Here is a 22,558-nt window from a genome sequence, read left to right as displayed (position 1 = left end):
TATTCGTGCTTAAGAAAGAGTATAGATGTGAAATATGGCTTTAATCATATTTTAATCACTCTTTCGATGTATAAATAGGTATTATATTGCTGTTTGTTATTAATAAGAATATGTGATTAAAAGATGCAATTTAAGAATGCATTCAAAATACCATTGTAATGCATTATACATACAGACTTTATAAAAAGTGTTACTCTGAATTCTTCTCCATGCTCATAGATCTTCGGCCACAAAGTCACACATGTCCTGCCAGCTTCCTATCTGAAGACACTGGGCAAGATGCTGTCCATGGATGCTGTGGGTACCATTACACAGCATCATCCCCATACTCGACTCTGCTGGGAGGAGCTGAAATGTGCATGTCGATGAAAATAAAGCCTATTTTGTGGTACTGCGATAGAGCCAAGAGTTTAGATTGTATAGGAAGCATCTCTACGTGGAATATCTCTACGCTTTCATCAAGATGGCAGGCAATAAAGATAGCATGCGATATAAAATGAACAAAAAAAGCATCGTTCAAAGGAAGTCATGTAGAGATAAAAAAAAAAAAAAACTATGTTTCAAATTTGCAAACCATGAACACAAACATGCCATTTCTTACCTTGATCCTTTGGAAGCCAGAGAGCTCCTCTATAAGGGATTCATCTTTGTTGTATTCACTTCAGCTGACTGTCTATTTCGGAAAAACTGTCCGTTTCAGCCATAAATGTGTCATCTGTGTGAAATACAGTTAGTTTTATCATAATATCCATATAAAACGAGGGAGTTACTTGCCGGATAGCGTTATTTATTTCTGCCGTCAACGCAGATTAATTCATTTTTCGGAAAGAAATGCACACTGATGAAAGGATTATGCCATATCGCAGGAATATTATATATCTCCATGTTGTTGAGAGCCCTTGACAGCAGCGTACACTCCAGTGATGATACTAAATATTTTTCCGTGTATTTTCATCTGTCCGTTCTGTGTTTTTGGCGAGGAGAGATGATGGGTGTGCGAATAAAGGCATAGGGAGGCAGGTTTTCTTTAGTACGGAGACTCGGAGGGCTCAAACTGAGGTTCTCTTATTCGCCGCAAGAGGGCGCAGTTAATATCGCCTCGATAGGTGTCTTGCCATGCAAGCATGTACTGTTTTGATGTGGTATTTCTGGTTTTAAATATTTAAATATAATTTACTTTTATGTAAGCATTTTTTTTTTGTCCTAATAGCAGCTATTTTCCAAATGTTATACAGTTTGAGTTTTACACCAGCAGGACTGAGCGCGAGAGAAACCAACATCCATCGTGGTCCATTCTTTGGCCAAATGTTTCTTCACTGCAGTTCAGTCAACAATGACATGTACGATACTGCTGTCACGAATGGCAGGCGACGCTCATTGTAGATTAATGTTTCTTAAAGGGTTACCTTATTTAAGATTTTTAAATTGTCTACATAAATATTTTGCGTCAAGCAGCAGCCGTGAAAAGCGATGTACCAGCTAAACAAGCAATGCTTGAAAGCCACGCAACAGTGTCGCGTCATTTGGCGCCATCTGGCGGTTGTTTAAAGCTGTCACCTGATCGCTGACGCTACTGCATTTAATTAATCATGAAAAACCTTCAGCAAAAATAATGCACATCGTTGTCTACATTGGCAATTTCCCTTGTACCTGTATATGGATTTTTTTCTATTTTATTTTGATTTGCTTTAAACCGCAAAAACAAACCATTATTTTGCAAAAATTGATTTAAAAATTCAGTAAATGTAAACACGTGAAAACTTGCCTCATGACTTTGATAACAAATATTGTTATCCTGTTATGTTCCAGAATAAGTGGACAGATTTGACCCACTTTCCTACAAAACCGAAAATGAATTAATAAATAAAATAAAGATTATGTGAATAATAAATGCGCAGAAAACAAAACGCAATCAAATTAAGAAATTCTATTTTTATTTTCTTTCAATTTATTCATTTACATTATGCATGTTTCTTCTTTTTCATTTACACAGAATATTTATTTCCATCAGTTCTTATGAAATAGTTTTTGCTCAGAACAGATGCACTAAGTTGATCAAAATAATTTTACATGGTTAAAACCAGATTAACCAACACAATTTGATGTCCCAGGACCATAAAATTATTAGAGCGAATAAGAGTGAAAAATTATTATTATAAAATTATTAGCCTGAATAGAGTGAATATTGAATGCATACACCAAAGTTATCATTACCATTAAAAGCCACAGTGCTACTGCAGAACCCACACGAAATGACTGTTTTAATAGAAACCTATTTGTCAAAGAATACTGATAAAATATTTAGCATTTTTTTCCACATTGATAGTAAGAAATATTTCTTGAGCACCAAATCAGCATTTTAGAATGATTTCTTAAGAATCATGTGACACTAAAGTATACTGCTGAAAATGATGAGGAATATATTACATTTTAAAATACATTAAATATTTTAAACCGCAAAAATATTTCACAAAATTACTACTGTATTTTTGATTAAATAAATGCAGCCTTGGTGATAAGAGACTTATTTCAAAAACATTTGAAAGGTAGTGTATTTCATCCTGCAATATGGTAATGAGGGGGTGGTCAATTTACTCCTATTGGCTGACGGATCATGGACCTGCATTTCCATGCCTCCATCAGAATTAGTCATCTGATAACCTAGTATTTGAGTTATGCTGTGATGATACTGACATCTCTAAAACAAAAATTAATGCAATGAACTGTTTTTCACATTTTTTTTTATTTCTTCAAGGACAATTATGGAGTCTAGAGGATCCACTTGTACACATCAAAACAATGGAATCACCACATTAACATATTTAACAATCACTGAAACAGGAGAAATGGTTAAGAGGTCATCTTTACCACACAACTCCTGAACCACTAAACCACAGACAGCCAATCCAGGTCCTGGAAGCTCCACAATAAGAAGACCTAAAGCAGCCTCGCAGTGTGATCCATCAGGAGTGGGTTGATTACAGCCAGGTCTAAGCTGGAATGTTTTAAAATAAACACTTATCCATGTAACAAAAATAAAATAAAATGAACGCATCTCTCCACAGATCCAGTGCAAGAAAACAGATGATCTTGGTCACTAGACTGGAAATGATTCACAAGACCATATGCTTTACGGATGGACTATGTGATTTGATTGATCATTAATATAAACAGACATTTAACAGAAGTTGATTTTGGACATTCAGGAGTTAGTAAAATCATGTTTAGTATGTACCTCCCCTTCACAAAAACATCATAGATAGTAAAGTATTTCAGTAAAGCTAAAAGAAGGCCAACTGATCTTACAAGTTTGATCGTGGCTATAAACAGTGGTTTAGACTGACTACTGTTAGATTTGGTAGATAAACTTAGTGAAGGGAAAACACCATATTTAATTATACAAGAATGAAAATGAGGTGTGTGAGGGATAAATGGGCTGTACCTTTAAATATTTCAGCCGATGCAACACTGAAAATACATCTTCCTAAAACATTTCAAGAGGACAAAAACTCTGAAAATGAGATCTTAATATCCAGTAAAATCTACAGCCTCATTTTTATTTGTTTAAAGATGGCCTCTCAGATCTGTGGCCAATTAAAGTCCTCCTCACACATCTGTTTGCAGTACTGTTCTGCTATGAACTTGCTTTTAGATGTTCATTTTTAGAATTAATTGATGTGAACAAATAAATTACTACATATTGTTCAGAGTTTACAGTAACCTATGGAAACTTGCTTCCACCATGGGTTTAAAAACACTTTTCACTATTCGCAATTTGGATGCACATGTATATCTCACAATTCGGACTTTTCTTGCAATAATGAGAACAAAAGTCACAATTGCTACACATAAAATCAGAATTGCAAGATGTAAACTTGCAATTGAAAGAAAAAAGGTCAAAACTGTGAGATAAATACAATTTCCTTTCATCAAGAATTGCGAGATGTAAACTGAATTCTGAGAAAAAAATCTGAATTGTGAGATATAAACTCCCAGCTTTGAGAAAAAAGGTACGAATTTTGAGTTTCACAATTCTGTTTTTTGTCGAAATTACTTTAACTTTTTTTTTTTTTTTTTTTTTTTTTTTAAACCCATGGAGGAAACAAGCTTCCTGGGAGATAAAGACCACTTCTTGTTCTAAAATAATTTTTTTTTTTTTTTTTTTAATTACAAGACAACTAGGAAATACGGAATGGCAAACACCCTCATGCTTCACAAAAACAAAAAACTGCTTCTAATATGTACACACATCAGATTATTATATCCTCTCATTTTTAACCAAGCAGAACTGAAGAGAGCCCTACAAAGTGAGGGTCTACACTGGTAGAAATACGATTGGAGATGAATGGTATTATTATTTTTTTAACATCATAGTTTTGATATAACTGTTTTCTCAAAGATAGCATTTACTTGAATTCAGTAGCTACATGAAAGAACACAACACGTGAGATCAGGTCAAGCACACCAGATACACCAGGTGTCGCGCAAATACAAGAACATTCTTGCATACAGCGATCAAGAGAATACTTTACGATTTACACCCATCCAATGCAGAGAACCACACTAATGCAATTTATCACTTTTCTTGTACTGTACAGAATCACAGAGAACTATATATTGGAATTTGAGATGATTTCAAACATAACACCCTATACGTCAAAACAGACCCCAACATCGGGTTTACAGACAGTCTGTCCTGTCACCGTATGCATGATTGCTGTTTATATCATTAGGCTATTTTAATCAAATAAAATACCTTTTGATTTAAGAAAAAAGGAACAATTCTATCATTTAAATTGGATATTTTGACATTATGGAGGTATGGCCAAAGACATTAAGTGATATTTTTATTTTCAGAATTATGAGATGCCAAACTAAGTGTGAAAGTCGCCAAAAATCTGCCTTTGACATCATCATGCACTTTAAGACAAATTGGTGCACATACAATATTTCAATCTTCAGAAAATGATGGTTAAAACAGACACAAAGGAAAATACATTTAAATAATTTACTATGTATTTACACCTCCTGTTTGCACCAGCAACACAGCATCTTTGATCTGTAGGTTGTGTAGTCATCTAATCTCCCATTTTTACTTTCGATGTCTAAACGGAGAGAGAGAGGGGGAAAAAAAAAAGTTAGATTATACAGGTGCCAAAAAAAAATAACACAATCTGATGTAGAAAATATTATCCTGAATACACAGATATTGAATGGATAAACAAAGATATTAAACATTTTATTGCAACTATAGAACCCACATGAAGCAACTGTGTTTTAATATGAGCTCTTGTGTGTCTGAATAATCTCAATCTGAATTCAAGCATGCATGTCAGATCAATTTACAGAGTGTGACTGGAAATTGTGATAAAATATTCATTTTCCAGAGGGTGGTCATAAGTAGCTAGATGGATATGACAAATAATTCAAAAGATCACCCTGCTGGAAATCAGATGGGGAAGATGCTGCTTAATGACAACACGGTTAGGTAAACTAAAGACTCTAAGAATATTTTATTAAACCACATGAAATCCAAATTTCTATGAAATCCTTTTTTTTAAAGCAAAAGTAAAGTGCAACAGATTGTAAGAAGCAAGTGTCCATCTCATAGTCCAAATCAATTAAATCAAAGTTCAGTATTATAGTCTAAGAATGACAACATATCCACGTGTTCTAGTCTACTACTAATAAAATTATAATCAAAAAACACTTTAACGAGTATTTACCAGAAATATTATTTACCAGAATTTATTTAGGAGAAAAATGTAAATGTGTAGTATTTCTGAAAAAATATATATTTATTTAAAAAATAAAAAATTAAAATCAATTAATTGGAGATGCTTTTGATTATTACAATTTAATGGAACCATTAAAATGGAATCCAGAAAATAAAGGAAAACAGAATTTGGTACAGATACAACTCAATTAATTAGACAGGCTTTTTGATTAATACAATTTAATTTAACCATTAAAACAGTATAGAAAAATGAAAATGGAAAAAAATGAATTTGGAAATAAAATAGTATTTCATAGGGCCCTATAATTATAATATTTTTTTTTTGTGGTAATAAAAATGGATGTAAATGAACAATAGCCTTTAAAATAACCTTAAAATACATATATAATAGCAATGAGGCAATAATAATTAGTCCAAATGAAGTATCAAAAGCAAGAAATCATATGGTTTTATTGAACAAAACTGTTAAAATATATAATGTATTATAAACAATAGAGCGAATGGGGAAGTCATGGCTTTAATGGTTAGAGTCGGACTCGTAATCCAAAGGTTGTGAGTTCGAGTCTCAGGTCCGGCAGGGATTGATGGTGGGAGGAGTGAAATGTACAGCTCTCTCCACCCTCAATACCATGACATAGGTGCCCTTGAGCAAGGCACCGAACCCCCAACTGCTCCCTGGGCGCCGCAGCACAAATGGCTGCCCACTGCTCCGGGTATGTGTTCACTGCTGTGTGTGTGCACTTAGGATGGGTTAAATGCAGAGCACAAATTCTTACTACTTGTACTTGTACTTGGCCGTATGTCACGTCACTTTTTTTTCACTAGATTACCCATTACAACAAAGGCCTGCAGGGGGCGCCAACGGCTTGACGATTGTTTTACACTTTACTGCGCGATCTTATCCTTGTTTAAAATCGACCAAGCACCATTTAATTCAAATGTCAACTTAATCTTTAATATTTGGCCATTTCTTTAAGACAGAAATGCTATAGCTACTATAATTAAATGAACAACATCAATGTGGACATCAAAACGTGTAAACTAAGAGTGAGGGTTTGAGCTTTTATATTGAAACCGCGATGCATTCTCCTGTATTTACATAGATTTATAAATGATTTTATAGAATGCAGCCTTCCATTTGAAAAACACCCAGTAGGTGCGTTCGACTTGAAGTGGCGCTGCGCAGAATAACATCAAAGTATCGCGAGAGCGATTCGAAAGCTTAAGGATCCGTCTGCTCTCGTATCGCTCTCGTGGTACTTTGATGTCATTCTGCACCTACAAGTCGAACGCGCCTACTGGGTGTTTCTCAAATGGAAGGCTGCATCCTACAAAGGCTGCATTTCTCGGCTGCCACGTCAAACGCCGCTGAAGGCCATCTCAATTGGAAGGATCCTTGGAAGACAGCCTACGTTTCGCGTCCTTCATTCAGCTGAAATTGAAGGATGCATGGGATGTATCCTCCGTGACCTGAGGTGAGGGCGGGAACATATGTGACATAGCCGCGCGCACTTACTAGACCGTCTTATTCTAGCGTTTATGCAGAGGAGGACTCTAGCCTACAAGACTCTGAAGGACTGAACTAGGAAGGACGCAGCCTCGGTAGGATGCAGCCTTCGGTTTCAGAAACACCCACTGTGTTTTATGGATTCTCGTCCGTGAAATGCGCCACTTCCGGGTTTTTGCCGGTTAGTCGACACGAGAAAAATGAAGTCGAGGATTTTTAAAAATGGAATAGTCTAATAAAATCCAGGAATTGCAACAGCCCTGGCCTGTTCACACAAAGAATGAAATGAAGAATGAAACAAAAAGATGATTCAGACACAGAGCAAAAAAAAAAAAGAATTCTGGCCAATCATATGCTTAAATGCAAGATACAATCCATCTGACAATACACATTTTACTCTCTGTAAAATACAAGCCATCTGATGACAGTGACAACATAATATACGAATAATGGGTTTAATGACAATAATACTGCGGTATTTTCTATAGTACAGTGCTGTTAGAAGGAAGAAAAGGCCAACAGAAACGAACCGATTCTTGTTTGCTTTGCTATATCCACAACACATATTCACTCTTGGCACGAAAAAGGCCTTAAGACTAAGATGACAATGACATTTGAGTTCCCTTATTTATTATTTGGGTAATGAATACAGGGTTCGTACAGAAATTGCAAAATGAAATTCCAGGACTTTCAAGGACTTTAAGCACATTTTTGGGGGTTTTCAAGGACTAAAATCAGAGATCTCACTTATCAAACAATACTGTTATTATCTTAAACAATGGTGCAAATAAAGTGCAGCTCAAGCAAAGCATGCAATGACTATGGCCACTTTAACATTTAAAACTATACTATGGCAAAGTACACTTTCCTTTTATTTTATGAATACATGATTGACCTGAACAATAAAAGCTAGGGGTGTGATAAACGTAGCTCATGAGATGAGACAAAATACAGAGACTTGGTTCACTAGAATGAGAAAATATTGTAATACTATTTTTAAGAAAAACATGTCTTTTAATCACAAAAGAATGCAGTTGTATTTTTAAACGTTTTAACTAATCTGGGCCATAACAATAATTTTGGTAATCAAGAAATCTACTGATTATTTTGACAATTTAGCTATCTGATCATTTTTAGTAATAAAAAATAAACCTAAGTGAAAAACAGGCTGTGATATGACTATATTTATATACAAACTGACAATGAGGCAATCATAATTGGTTCAAATAAAGTATCAAATCCAAGTAATTGCATGGTTTTATTGAACAAAACTGTTAAAATGCATAATGTAATATGCCTAGGCTATATGTAATATGAATATAACCATTATATAACATTGCGTTTCATTTTCAAGTGTTATTCAATGACATTTGGTTTAAATACATTTAACACAAGCAAACTCAGAGCGACTTTTATTTTGAAATCGCGTTGTACAACAAATTGCATGTTTAGAAATATGTTGATGTATTCTCCTATGTTGGCATAGGTTTGTAAATGATTTACATTACAAATCTACACAGATAACTAGGGGTCGACCGATTATCGACCTGGCCGATTATTGGCACCGATATTAAGCATTTTTATAATAATCGGCATCGGTCATTTTCAAAACCGATGTGCCGATAAAATTATTTAATTATGAAACGCGCTATTTGGCTCTGATGCAGCCTGTCGGAACTCACCACTCTGTGGCCTAGAGCAGTCTCCGCCCACTGCGCATCTGATTTGTTGAGAGTCAGGAGTCCGACCAATCAACGTGGAAGACTAAAGGCGCTCTCACACCGAAAGCGCTTGCTAACAGGTGCTGCTTCATCAGCGCATCAGTTCTCTCTCAAAGGCAGCAGCAGACGTTGCTCAAGTTGCAATAAATTACAATCCACTACACTGAAGTTGTAAAAACCTCAATATTATCTATTTATGGTTTCCGAGATGGGGGAAACGCAGGGGGAATCGCGGAATCCAGTCATATGGAATTTACTGTATAACGCGGAGTCACGGAATTAGTCAAAGTTTGGATGAATTAATCAAAAGTAGGTCAGTACACTTAAATCGACTCATGATATGGACTATCTGTAAACATTAAGCTGCTAAAAGACTATTTAAATATGAATTCTGCATGTTCGGCGTGTCTCTGTATATGTGAAAGGCACAGACGCGCGGTTTTGACACACACACACTGGAGTGCGCGACGCTCGCGGTGTATTCCGCATCTGCCATGTCACTAAATGAGGACATAAATACATGAACATCATCCCCAGAACTGCTCTGAGAGTTACTTCATGAGCATTTGACTGTTTCGTTTGAGTAAAACGATCGTCATATCATAAATAGGCTAAAGAAACTTAAGAGGTCCTGACGGCAACCCGTCAAAATAAAAGTTCGGTTTATTTACTAATGCTACTACAATTATTACAACTTTTGTTTAAAAGAACAATCACACAATACGCTATTTCTTACATGTTTTAATTTTAATAGTAAACCCATTTGTTTGCCAAAAAATAGAGTTCAACTCTCATTTGATTAAAAGATAAATTAAATTAATGTTTTATGCCTTCATTTGCACTGCTCTGTAAATGAAAACTAATGGAAATTACTGTCACATAGGCCAAAACTAAGATACTGTCACATAGGCCAAGATTAAGTTACTGTCACATAGGCCAAGATTAGGATGACGGAAATTGGGACATTTCAATAGGCTATTGAACCAAGTGAGCCTATAACAGGCTATTAGTGTTATGGTTTCATTAAAATAGTTGCGGTCTTCTTCGCAACTTCTACAATGGAGCTATGAAGACAATTAAATTATTTACACGTATTATATACATTGCGCTTTTTAAATTAATCAACTGATGTGCATTAGATGATGAATTGAATAGTCACCTCTTGTAGGTTATGATTTAGTCAACCGAAAATAATTAATGAAGAATTATGAGAGGTTATGCTATTACACATACATTTCTAACATGTAAATTATTGAAGCCAAATACTTACATTTTCCCAAGCTGTTTAGCTTTGGTATTTAGTATTCATAGGCTTAATCATGAAGCATACAGTGGCCCCACTTTTAACTCTCTCTTTATATATTACCCTTATTGTAGATGGATGCATGGAGGAAGACAAGAGTAAGAAGTGCAACCAACACTAGGGAAGGCCGTTTTTGTCAGAGCCCTTGTTATTCTTAATTTTGACATTCATTTTCATTTTTACACCAGACATATATATCGGTTCAATATATCGGTTATCGGTCTACTTGGTCTGTAATAATCGGTATCGGCCCTGAAAAACACATATCGGTCGACCCCTACAGATAACACACAGTTTTCCCAGATGAACATTAAGCAAACCAAACTCCAGCATATATCTGCAGAGGAAGAGTTTGTGGACTGAGCTGCTGCGATGGAGACGCGCTTCATGCTTGTAAATGATCAGTGCAACACAAAGCGCGTCAGACTTTATATGCGTTCCCAAATGAAAACCAAACGAACAGCGCATTTAATAAAAGACTGAACAATATAATGCAAGCACTATCAAAGGTTTTACCACAAACTGAACTTTATACTGATATCGCGAGACCGCTTTTCACCTTAATGTGAAATATCGCGAGATCTCGTGCACTCCCAAAAGCCAGGAGAAATGGTAATTATTAACACACGCAGCATTGTTAATGTTGCGTTAAAATATTGTTTTTATCGAAAAGAAATATGAACACTAATTTCATATATACTGCCTTTTAAAATTTCAAGTACCTTTTCATAAATATGGCTGTTTTCAAGGGTTTTCCAGGACTTAAATTTCAAAGTCAAATTCAAGTGTCTTATATGTTATATTTTCTACTGTCACTAGAAATCAACTGACTAAGTCTGATAAGGTCATGCTAACAATTCAGGGCTCATGAGTGTTGTAAACGTGAACAACTGTTACTAAAACGTTTTACATTTATGTACCTGGCAGATGATTTTTTTTATTTTTCAAAGTAAATAAAAATATTTTTATAATATACATTCCGTTTTTGCTGTGCTATGCACTATTTAGTAAACCATGACCACAACAGCTCATATTAAAATATTACAAGAGTAGAAGAAACATAGCAATTTAAGAAAATGCCTTGCCTGCAAGATGGCTACGATCACTCCAAACAGTCCAATGGCACTGCCGAAAATTTCAACAATGAGGATCTTGACAAAGAGGCTGGCATTCTGAGCATCAGCGAGGGCAGCTCCACTGCCCACAATGCCAACACAGATGCCACAGAAGAGGTTTGAAAAGCCAACAGTGAGTCCAGCACCAAACATGGAGTAGCCTGAAAAAACAGCACAAATGTGTCATCCAGTCACTCAACAGAGGCAGAGGAAAATATTTCAAATAAAATCGCAAGTGATTTAGAAGCAAAATATACCTGCTTGGTAGTTCTTTGACCCAATAGTCTCTGGAGTTGTACCAGAGAAGTTCTTAATGACAGGAAATGGAAAAAAGTTTTACAACTAATACTGTTGTTCATGTAATGCAGAATTTAAGTTTTGTAAAAAAGCTCAAGAAAAGATATCTGCTCTTAATAAACTACAAATACACTAAAATCTCTAACATATGACTCACTATATAAAAACCAAAGCGTTCAAAGAAATGGGTCAATAAGTTAACTTACCTCTGCCAAATTGCTAATGACAATTGCCATGATGATTCCGTAAATGGCAACAGCTTCACAAAAGATAATGCTAGAAAAAAAGAAATTAAATTGAACTGTCACCAAGTGCCACTGTGAGCTAAAAAGAAAGCCTTACGCAAACAAATAAAATCAGACAGTTACCAAACAGATGGAATCATATACAAAAACAACTGTTTTTGCTTTCATATCAGACAAAAGTACATTAAAAAATACATATTTATGTGACCGTTGCCTAAAATTAGACTTCATCGTAAGTTCAGCCTTTTTAATAGACAATTGCGGCAAAATGAAAATATGACAAATACAATGATATTTTATATGTAGGCCTATATATATATATGATAATTCTGAGCCCTAATTGTCTCTGAGGTAGCAAAATAGGGTACATATGCATATAAAAATAAACCTTTAAAACATTAAGCAAACTGCATATACCTGACAAGATTTTTGGTCTTGATTCTAGGAGCCTTGACTCCACCACCAATGATGCTGGATCCAGTGATATAAATCCCCCTGCAGAGTCACATACTTGTAATTTACTGTTTGCTTATTACATATCAAATATCCAAGTAAAAATAATACAAAAGAAGCATGCAATAGTAATTTTGGTGACTGAGCTATTGATAGAAATACAGAGTTGAATGCATTTATTTATGGAGCTTTTTTTAAACAGTGCAGAAGAGGATATGGAAAACTGCACTACAACATATCAAAATTTCCCATATGTTTTTTTTTTTTTTCTGAGCTGTCAACTTCTGAAAGACACAAAAAAGAGGAAATAGACAGCCTTACCATGCAGCTCCAACAACAGACAGAGAGATGGCCAGGCCAATTCCAAGATTAGCCCACATAAATGGAGAAGTCTCTGTTAAAAACCTGCAACAGAAAAGTTAGGTTAGACTTCATTAGGTGTGTTTCAATCATATCAAGTCTTAAATTAGGTCTCGTGGATATCAGAAATGTTACTGTAGTAAACAAGACAAGTCATACTTTAAGGCAGTGTTAATTTTGGCAGGCATTTTTTATTTAGTCTTCGTCTTTATCTTGAGACGAAAAAGCTTAATAGTCTTAGTCACATTTTAGTCATTTGAGTTCATAGTTTTAGTCGACGAAAAGTCATTGCATTTTTGTCAACTTTTAGTCATTACTTTTATCATCAGATATTAGTTTTAGCTCGTCAACGACTCCTCTTAGTCACAGAAAAAAGGTTCGTTGACAAATATTTTTCGTCGTCGATGAAATTAACACTGCTTTAAGGTTTCAAAAAGTGGTCTTACTGAACACATACCATGCTACATCAAATCGAAATCCAAGGTCAAAAATCGTATAGCAAATACCTGTGAAGAAAGAAAAAATTACTAGATTAGTACTTTTTAAGTTGTGTTTAAGGTTAACCAGAAATTAGAAAGTTTAAAAGTGACAGAATTTTCATCTAAAAAAATAAAATTTAAAAAAAAAAAAAAAGCAGGGAAATGTCTTGTAAAGTGGCATAATTTGAATAAATGGCAGACTTTTTCTGCAGAATCATAGAGGAAATTTGTGAAAGCTCACAGTCATGTGAGAGCTCTCTTCCTCATTTGGTCATACAACCATGTTCAACTACCCTATAACTGCTATAAAAAATAAATTAAAAAATCCACACTACCCTGTGCGATTACAGCCAACGTGTGGAGAAAAAGGTGAAAATACAGAAACCAGAGAAACATTTCAACTGCAGCTAACATAATAAAAACTCGTCAGAGCAGGTGTACATCTAATTCACATAGACAGCCTTTAAAACTATTAATACTAACTCCATAGCTAGACTCTAAACTGTTTACACCAATGTTTTACGATAACAGCGTTCAATACAATTAAAACGACATTTAAATGAATGCTTTACGCTGTCGTGCTAGTACATGACAGCTAACGTCAGTTAAGGCAAGCCAAAAAAAGGCTATCCGGCCAAAGAGACATGAGGAACAGTAAAGAATTAGAAAGATAACTATGTACGAATCAATAAACATGACTCTATTGAGATGCGTGTGTTACTAAAGTCCATATGTCATCTGGTCTCATTAGCACTCACCGACGATCAGGATGGTCGCCCAGAAGGCCAAAGTGACCCCGGTGTATAATATCGCGTGCCCGTTCATCATCCACTCCACCAACAGCGCCAGGTTTGCTATCTAAAGGTTCTCCCGCGACTAAACCTAAAGCTACGGTGATGTTATTTTCTGTTAGATGATTGTATTTTGAAGAGAAATGGATTCCTGTGAGTCCTTCGAATCGGCGAAGGCTGGAAATCCTGCATCCATCAGCTGATCATGTGACGCGCTCGAGCTGTGCACGTGGCTCAGAACGTCACTTCCTTCAGTGATCTAAAGCGCTGATCTCCGATCAGGTCATAAATTGGTTTCTCCTTTGTTTTAGTTAATTCTGATGGAGATTATAGAGTTTGGAAAACGTTTTGGTTGAGATCTAATAATAAAAAAAACAAGGAAGCATAATCTAACATAATTTAAACATATATGCCAAGATGCTCTGCTAAGCGATATTTTAGGCTATAAAGAAATTGCCAAGATGTTCATTTGTTTTGGTACTGCCCATACTTTTCTGCCAAAATATATGATTTTTTCATCATCTATCTATCTATCCATCCATCCATCCATCCATCCATCCATCCATCCATCCATCCGTCCGTCCGTCCGTCCGTCCGTCCATCTATCGTAAACTAAAAACTGATTGTAAACAGACAGAAGAAGAAAAATATAATAAACAATATTTTTTTAACTGTCTGGGGAAAAAAGTATAAAATAATAATTTTGATTTATTATTTATTGTAGTTCATGTCTCATCCAGACGATGGCAGTAAATTCTCATTAATGAGAAAAATCTATATTTAGGTTTATGTTAAGATAAAATCCATTGATGACTTGCATGATCATTCTAAACCTCAGGGAAAAATTCAGTTGAAACACCACTTAGTCTGTTTAATGATGCTTAACTGGAGGTGAACGTGTCATTTCTGACAGAAAGGACAGTGTGTTTTTCAAACACATCAGACATCATATGTGCACCCTCTGAACTGTGAATTCTTGTGAGATGGTGAATAAAATATGTGGGAGATATTTTTGAATGCAGAAAATTTGTCAGTCACACATTGATTTAAGCTTATCAGTTCCACAAATGGTCAATACATTGGCACTACAGGAATCTTACTTTCAGAGCTAGTAGAAGGTGCTGTGCTTCACACCAATTTCCTCTCTTCCCTGTCTGTCCCTGAGAAATTCATCACTTTAGCAAACAGTCAAATCTATGGCCAGGCTTTCATTAGCTTTCTTTCCTTGTGGCAAAGTCAGGCTTTTTCATTTACTATTGATAGTGTCCTAGATTCATGTTGGCCTGAAATCAATCCATCAGTATAGGGGGGCCAAAAAAACGAATTATTGTACTAATCATTTCATATGCTGAAATATGACTCCTATTTCACACTGAATTTTAATAACAGAATTTTGAAGTTGTTTAAGTCCAGTCCCATTTATGCAGTTCACAATTCTGCAATGGAAATGTTACATATCATTGAGCCACAGTCCTTGGTTTCTAATTAAGTGTGCTTGTTTTTTAATTAGAGCTATTAATGAGCTATTAAAGGTGCTGTAAGAAATTACAGCTACTTTGCTAATCAAACGTTGTCTCTGTGAAATCCAACCCTCCAAAGACAGATCAGCAAACCTGAACACGTCAAAGGCAGAGAAGCAGTGAGTGTTTTGGGCTAAAAAATCATGGCCTTTTTTTGTGCAAAGCTGGCTGTCTCAGAGAAATATGTACTGAAATATAGCTGAAATAAAACATTAAATAGTAGACTAAAAACTTAATTAGAAATTAGAAATGCTCTAAAGTTACTGTAACTGTAATAAAAATAAAGCTAAACATAAATATAAAAAAACTAATAAAAATTACAAAAACACATGACAAAATTACTAAAATGTAAATTAAATTAAAATAAAAAATAAATTAAAATAAATAATAAAATCTAAATTCAAGTTACATACAAATGTTTATATATACTATATAAATAATATTAAAATAACAGGACACATTTTTCTGTGACATCAGTCAACTAATAGGGCCATTTTATGTCTGGTATTCCAAAAAACATAAGTACTGCGTACATAACCTTTAATTATGAAAAACCATTGTGCATATATAAGGTCTTCTACACTGTAAAAAGTAATACCTAGATCTAACTTATAAAAAGTGAGGCAAGTGGCTGCATTGGATGTTTTAAGTTGTCAACTTGCAGCCTTTTTTAAGTATCATAAACACTGCAATATTACTTAATACAAACGCAACAAAATCAAGTTGAGTTAACTAATAGTACTAGTATTACTCAGTTAGATAAACCTACTTTTCTTGGTACAGGTAACTTATTTATGGGTTGCTACAAGTAACCTATACTCATTTTAATTAGGTTTTATGAACTTTATGTTCTTAGTAAAATTAACCTAATCATATGAATAAACATTTTAATTGAGTCCTGGCTATAACCTCAGAAAATAAATCTAAATATATATATATTCTAAGCACTACAGTAATTAACTTTACATAAACACTTTGTCAATAACAATTACAAATTCCTTTGAAGAAGAAAAAGATGGGAAGATAGATTGAAGACAATAACATTTATTCAATGTCAACCAGCGTCACTTTTAACAGTGACTACGAAACATGTACACAATAATATAAAACAAACACTGTATAAGTGTATTTTCAACCTGTTCAGAACAGTAAAGTGAAATATTTATACTGTCCAATCTGCAATGTTTAGATAAAGGTAAATGTGAGCCATAATATCACATTGTATCACAGTGGAACTGCAATGTCAAAAATGATTATTTCCATATTTTGAACAACTGTTATTTTTAAGAACTCCCAAATTGTGCACACAACACTGTTGAGTATATACCTCATGAGGTAAGGATCGGCACAGAACACAGTCCAAAGTCCACATTAATTAAGGCACTGAACAATGAACACAAAAGGAAAATGCCATGGAAATTATATTACCTGAGCAACTTGTACCTGTCTTAAGGTCCAAAAAAAAAAGAAAAAAAAGAAAAAAGAAAAAAAAATCTGTAAGACCAATTATTTTAAATCAAAATACTGGTAAAATTCCGAGACAAATATTTATATCACCCTGAAGATTGTCAAATTATCTGATTATGTTACAGTATGTTTAAGTTTGTATTTGGTAAACTCGCCTACCAAAGATTGCATTTTTTCAAATGATGGCAAACAATGCCAGATGCCATTGAGAAATCATCTAAGACAACTTGGTGAGGAGATTTGCATACTTGGATGATGGTTTAGGACACATGGGGTCCAATCCCACAAAGAGCCTCTGATATATCTCAAAAGTATACACCAGTTTGGAGGGATACTTGAGGTCGAGGGCATAGGTAAGTCCAAACAGGAGGCAGCATGCTTTCGACAGGTTTGGGAGACCTCTGACCACGGGCTGTCCTTCTATGATAATCCCAATCATGTTGGGCTGATGGCACATGTAAATTTTCAGTGGGCAACTGCCAAGCTCAGCGTGCACCTCTGTTTCATCACGACTCTATTGGTGGAGACAAAAAAGAAAAAAGTGTCCTTGCCTGTACCTGATTGGTCATCACATTATTGTTTATTAAGCTACAGTGTTTAAATATTTTTCAAGAGCAAATGTAATTATCCCATATCATCACAATATTAATACATACAGACAGAAAAATAGACAAGTAGCTTTAAGCCCAATACATACGTGGTGGACACTGATGAGGTCTTCCTGTCTCTCCCCCATGTACTCAATTAGGCATCTCAGGACCACTTCTCTCCTTTTGTCCACAGAGGCAGATGGATCCTGTCAAAAAGTAAAATCTGATCAAAATTCACAGCCTGATGACAGTAGCACAAACCACAGAACCTCTTTATTTCAACCATTCAATTGCTGTAAAAGGTCCTACTATACATACACCACTGTACTACAAGATCTCATAATATCACCAGCATCCCAGCATGTTGTTTACACAAAAAAGTTAAGGGGGACAGTTCACAAAATTGAGATTTAACTGTCCAAGTAGGCTGTGTTCATCAGTATGAATCAAGCTTCTATTAGTACACTGTCTATTTCTCACCTCAAATACTTTCTTACACATGTTTTAGTGGACCTTTTATGTGTAAAGAGACTGCTTAAGAGCAAGGCACACTCTTGGAAAACGGTGATGAGGGAATTGCATCACTTATACACTTACATACATATGCAGCCAACATTTCTATTAACAAAAAGAACAGTCTTGGAGTACACAGAAGAAGTGTAACTTCACTGAATGTTCGGGCATACATTCTCACACTAGATCATAAAAATAGCAATGTCATGTTAACGCACTGTCGCTAACTTTGGGGCTAACTATCCCTTTAAACTACGCTACTCTTAGAACAGTGCCTTACATGTAGTTTTCCTTTAAAGAATGAGGGTGGTGGGGGGTTCTGACAATGTAGGGTGTTATGATCAGTCTCTGGGTAGTATGAATGTGCTCACTATGTGTCATAACAACTGGCTCAGTAGATTTCAACATATGCTGCAGATACACCATCCTTCCCATTAGGAACACGGTGAAATATTGATATGATCGTATTGATATCAGAACATTATAGAGAATACATTTTGGATGGAAAATGCTTTACATAAGACCATTTTTTCCTCTTACCTGGATGAGTATCATCATTTGGGACTTGATTCTTTGACCGACGGCTCCTCCTTTTGCGTTGAAAAGTGACAACAGCTTTGGAGTGTGCCTGTCCAACCGAGACATAAATGTCGACTCAAGTGATATGCCACTGATTCTCAGGAACTCTTCACAGATCTGTAAAGAGAAGTATACCATCTTAGTTACATACCAGAAGTGATATGTTTGTTTTTTCTGTGAATTAAACCACATGAGAGTTTTGGATACAAATTAGTTTTCAATCAAATGAAAATCATGGACAGTGTCAAGCGGTAAAGGAATATATTCACTTTATAGTTATTTTTAAGTATGAAAAATGCAAAAAATAAATTTAATCTTTAGTCAAGTTTGTTGCCTTATGTGCCCCGACTTCACAACTATGGGCCATTTACCATAATTGAGCAATGCGAAATTCAGCTGAATGTGGCACAGCATAAAAGAAACAGAGTCTGATGGTGAAGAAAGTTTTGTGAATTATAATTTGAAAAAGATACTGTTGACAGTACTGTTGCATACTGCACTGTATTTTTTAGCCATACCAGTAGATGACAAAGAATTGGATTTTAGCTAGTCAACTTTGCTGAGTTTACCTTACCTGTGATGGTTCAAAGAGGGCAGGCCATCTCTCTAGAATATCTGCAACACTTGGGGCTTGACCTACTATCTCCTGTCTTCTCAAACTGAAGGTTCTTGACATCATCTCATTTATAACTCTGCCATTATTCTTTTTCTTTGTCTCAGAAATTAACTCCAGCCTGTTACTCTCAAGCGAATCTTCTGTTTGAATTGTTTGCAATTTTACCTATGTTTTACTTACCTGGGAATAGCTGTAATTGTATCTATTCTGAAGTTTTTTCTTACCTGAATGTGAAGCTTAAGACCCCGGGAAACAAAAGCGCTTGGGTATCTAAAGATAAGGAAAATGCATGTTAGAATAAGGTTAAAAATCAATGGTAAATGTAACTTATTTAAGCAATAGGTTAGAAATAGTTTTAGGGGTTTTTCAACCCAAAATCTGTCATCAATTGACTATGCAGTATTAAAAAACATGGATCAAATTTCTAAAATCAGACAGACTACTAAGCATACATCTCTACATTCAAATATGTGCATCTGCTTTAGTAATGCTAAAGTATACTAATTATTATTTATTTTTTATCTGTTAGGTGTGCAGATACCTTAACACTGTGCAGCCAACTTAGCTTGCTATGTGCAGGATAGCTAGCTATACAGTACAATTTGCAAACCTAACCTCATCTCCTTAGTGGAGTAAGCGATTTCGCGTGACTTTACATCACCAATAATTCGGCTAAATTTGCTCAACTTACCGTGTTAATCAGTCACTGAAATTCAGATCCGCTGGAATGAACAAACAGTTGAAGTGCCGAGGAAGATGCCGCATCTGCCCGGGAAAGTCCCCACCAGTGAAACAGGGATAATGCCAACTTAAATATTTTAAAATATTTACGTTTGATGAACACACCTGCCACATCTACAGCTACTCTAATAAATTGTTTATGTGTCAACTCACTTTTATAACATTTCTTGGACACAACATCCACATACAAATAAACTACCCAAATAAATTGCAATAGTTTTATTTAAAATATATTGTTATATAAAAACTGACATATTTTAAGTAAAGAGGAAGTATATTGATACTTTTTAGTATAAAACAAATAAAATAGACTAGATTACAACTATTTAAATTATATAAAACCTACTCTGTGGCTGTAGCACTTTTTACAGTGTAGAATAAAGAAAGAATAGACCGCAAATAAGGTTATTCTCTTGTTATTGAACGCATGGTAATTTTCCAAATCTTCAAGGCATGATAAAAGATTTATGATTCATTTTCTATTAATACTATATTATTATGCTCCTTTCTCATACAACTGAATGCAAGCTGTGCAATTACGTAAATTCACACTGAATTCCATTCAACCAAAAGACAGCATTTGTCCTTGTGACAGTCACTGAGTCATCTCCTATATAATCAGTTTAAAACATTGCATACCTCGATGGTGTAACGGTTGGTGGTTGTAGAGAAGGTGCCCACAACGACGAATAACAAAAGGTAATTTTATTTGCATCAACACACGTAAACCATTGTAAACTTAAGATCCGACAAGGATTGGGACAAAACTGAATGCTTATAAAGAAACAGGAAACAAAGGAGCAAACTAGATAATTAATCAAACACAGGTGACAAGACTAAATGATGATTACTAATTAACTAAATAAGAACAGGAACTACCAAATAAGGTCAAAACAGAACTGAAAGGAAAACCGACATGTGACAGATATCGCCCCCTCCCGGTAGGTGCGTCCCGCACCGTAACAGTAACATCGGGGAGGGGGGGCGGGCGTCCTGGAGGCTGGCATAGGATCAGGACAGGGAGGAGAACAGGGAAGCCTCCAGGGCGGATCAGGGGCCTTGGGAGGCCATGGCAGGACTGGAGATTCGGGAGGCCATGGCGGGACTGGAGATTCGGGAGGCCATGGCGGGACTGGGTCCTTGGACAGCCATGGTGGATCTGGGTCCTCAGGCGGCCATGGCGGATCGGGGTCCTCGGGAGGCCATGATGGATCTGGGTCCTTGGACGACCATGGCGGATCTGGGTCCTTTGTGGCCTTGGCCTTTGGCCTGGCCACACAAACTGAGGCTATATGCCCCCCCAAAAAATTTCTTTGGGAAAGTTCCCCTCAGGCGGCCATATTGGAGGAGAGGGCTCTTGGGGGCGCTCTGGAGGAGCGGGCACTTGAGGGCACTCTGGAGGAACGGGCACTTGAGGGCGTTCCGGAGGAGCGGGCACTTGAGGGCGCTCCGGAGGCGCGGAGCTGGATGGAACCAGCGGAGACGAAGGAGAGCTGGACGGGACCAGCATAGATGCAGGAGGGCGCTCTTGCAGCGCGGACTCTTGAGGGCGCTCTTGCAGCGCGGACACTTGAGGGCGCTCTTGCAGCGCGGACACTTGAGGGCGCTCTTGCAGCGCGGACACTTGAGGGCGCTCTTGCAGCGCGGACACTTGAGGGCGCTCTTGCAGCGCGGACACTTGAGGGCGCACGGGAGGCACGAAGCTGGATAGAACCAGCGGAGACGAAGGAGAGCTGGACGGGACCAGCGGAGATGCAGGAGGGCGCTCTTGCAGCGCGGACACTTGGGGCCGCTCTGGCAGCGCGGACACTTGGGGCCGCTCTGGCAGCGCGGACACTTGGGGCCGCTCTGGCAGCGCGGACACTTGGGGCCGCTCTGGCAGCGCGGACACTTGGGGGCGCTCTGGCAGCGCGGACATTAACATTAGAGGGCGCTCTTGCAGCGCGGACATTAGAGGGCGCACGGGAGGCGCGGGGCTGGACAGGACCAGCGGGAACTCAGGTGGGCTGGACGGAACCAGCGGGAACTCAGGTGGGCTGGACGGAACCAGCGGGAACTCAGGTGGGCTGGACGGAACCAGCGGGAACTCAGGTGGGCTGGACGGAACCAGCGGGAACTCAGGTGGGCTGGACGGAACCAGCGGGAACTCAGGTGGGCACTTGCGAGGTGCCGGAATTGGTGGGCTCAGACGAGGAGCAGGCACAGGAAGGCACTGGCGAGGAGCTGGCACTGGAGGGCGCTTGCGAGGAGCAGGTACTGGATGGCACTGGCGAGGAGCAGGCACTGGATGGCACTGGCGAGGAGCAGGCACTGGAGGGAATGTCATGCCCTCAAACTCAATTAAAATCCCCACTGGTACCTGAACTTCTTCCCTCGGCGGCTCGGGGTGATCCGTCATAGGCGGCGGAATCCTTCTCGTCGCGGACGGCGCAACGTTCATCGCCCCTTGCGGCGGAATCCTCCTCGCCGCGGGCGGAACATTCCTCGCCGTCTCAGGCGGAGCGAATTTCTCTTGGGCGGTGGG

The 22,558-nt window shown here is 37.2% G+C and overlaps 2 protein-coding genes across 3 annotated transcripts; both read right to left on the bottom strand.

Annotated features, from left to right (window-relative positions):
• Positions 1-2,724: 2,724 nt before the first annotated feature.
• Positions 2,725-14,235, bottom strand: LOC306881733 (V-type proton ATPase 21 kDa proteolipid subunit c''). 2 transcript variants are annotated; one of them, XM_079435974.1, is made up of 8 exons: positions 13,976-14,235; positions 13,196-13,244; positions 12,700-12,783; positions 12,343-12,420; positions 11,887-11,956; positions 11,641-11,692; positions 11,354-11,544; positions 2,725-5,105 (listed from the first exon to the last, which is right to left on the bottom strand). In XM_079435974.1, the coding sequence occupies exons 1-8, from the start codon at positions 14,043-14,045 to the stop codon at positions 5,079-5,081; spliced, it is 621 nt and encodes a 206-aa protein (XP_079292100.1). In that variant the 5' UTR covers positions 14,046-14,235; the 3' UTR covers positions 2,725-5,078. The 2 variants fall into 2 exon arrangements, 1 of the variants encoding a protein (XP_079292100.1); XR_013785164.1 differs by lacking the exon at positions 2,725-5,105 and adding an exon at positions 7,959-8,768 and having other exon boundaries at positions 10,550-11,544; positions 13,976-14,226.
• Positions 14,236-16,554: 2,319 nt separating this feature from the next.
• Positions 16,555-20,249, bottom strand: LOC306881254 (uncharacterized protein). Its single transcript, XM_079435260.1, has 4 exons — positions 19,985-20,249; positions 18,639-19,563; positions 17,693-17,791; positions 16,555-17,509 (listed from the first exon to the last, which is right to left on the bottom strand). Exons 2-4 carry the CDS (start codon positions 18,867-18,869, stop codon positions 17,213-17,215), a joined length of 627 nt encoding a protein of 208 aa, XP_079291386.1. The 5' UTR covers positions 18,870-19,563; positions 19,985-20,249; the 3' UTR covers positions 16,555-17,212.
• Between the last annotated feature and the right edge of the window lie 2,309 nt (positions 20,250-22,558).

Source organism: Barbus barbus (genome assembly GCF_936440315.1).
Source record: "Barbus barbus genome assembly, chromosome: 15".
NCBI classification, from domain to species: domain Eukaryota; kingdom Metazoa; phylum Chordata; class Actinopteri; order Cypriniformes; family Cyprinidae; genus Barbus; species Barbus barbus.
This window is presented reverse-complemented; position numbering and strand designations above follow the sequence as displayed.

Bases quoted from the DNA above. Each gene is read 5' to 3' on its own strand.
- LOC306881733 (XM_079435974.1), bottom strand. From the start codon at position 14,045: ATGATGAACGGGCACGCGATATTATACACCGGGGTCACTTTGGCCTTC. The intron at 11,693-11,886 runs GTAAGTTAACTT...CCTGTCATTAAG, and splicing joins TCATTAGCAATTTGGCAGAG to AACTTCTCTGGTACAACTCC. The intron at 11,545-11,640 runs GTATATTTTGCT...CTGTTTTTTCAG, and splicing joins GTCAAAGAACTACCAAGCAG to GCTACTCCATGTTTGGTGCT.
- LOC306881254 (XM_079435260.1), bottom strand. From the start codon at position 18,869: ATGTGGTTTAATTCACAGAAAAAACAAACATATCACTTCTGGTATGTA. The intron at 17,792-18,638 runs GTAAGAGGAAAA...ACTTTTTGACAG, and splicing joins AAATGATGATACTCATCCAG to GATCCATCTGCCTCTGTGGA. The intron at 17,510-17,692 runs GTATGTATTGGG...CTCCACCAATAG, and splicing joins ACCTCATCAGTGTCCACCAC to AGTCGTGATGAAACAGAGGT.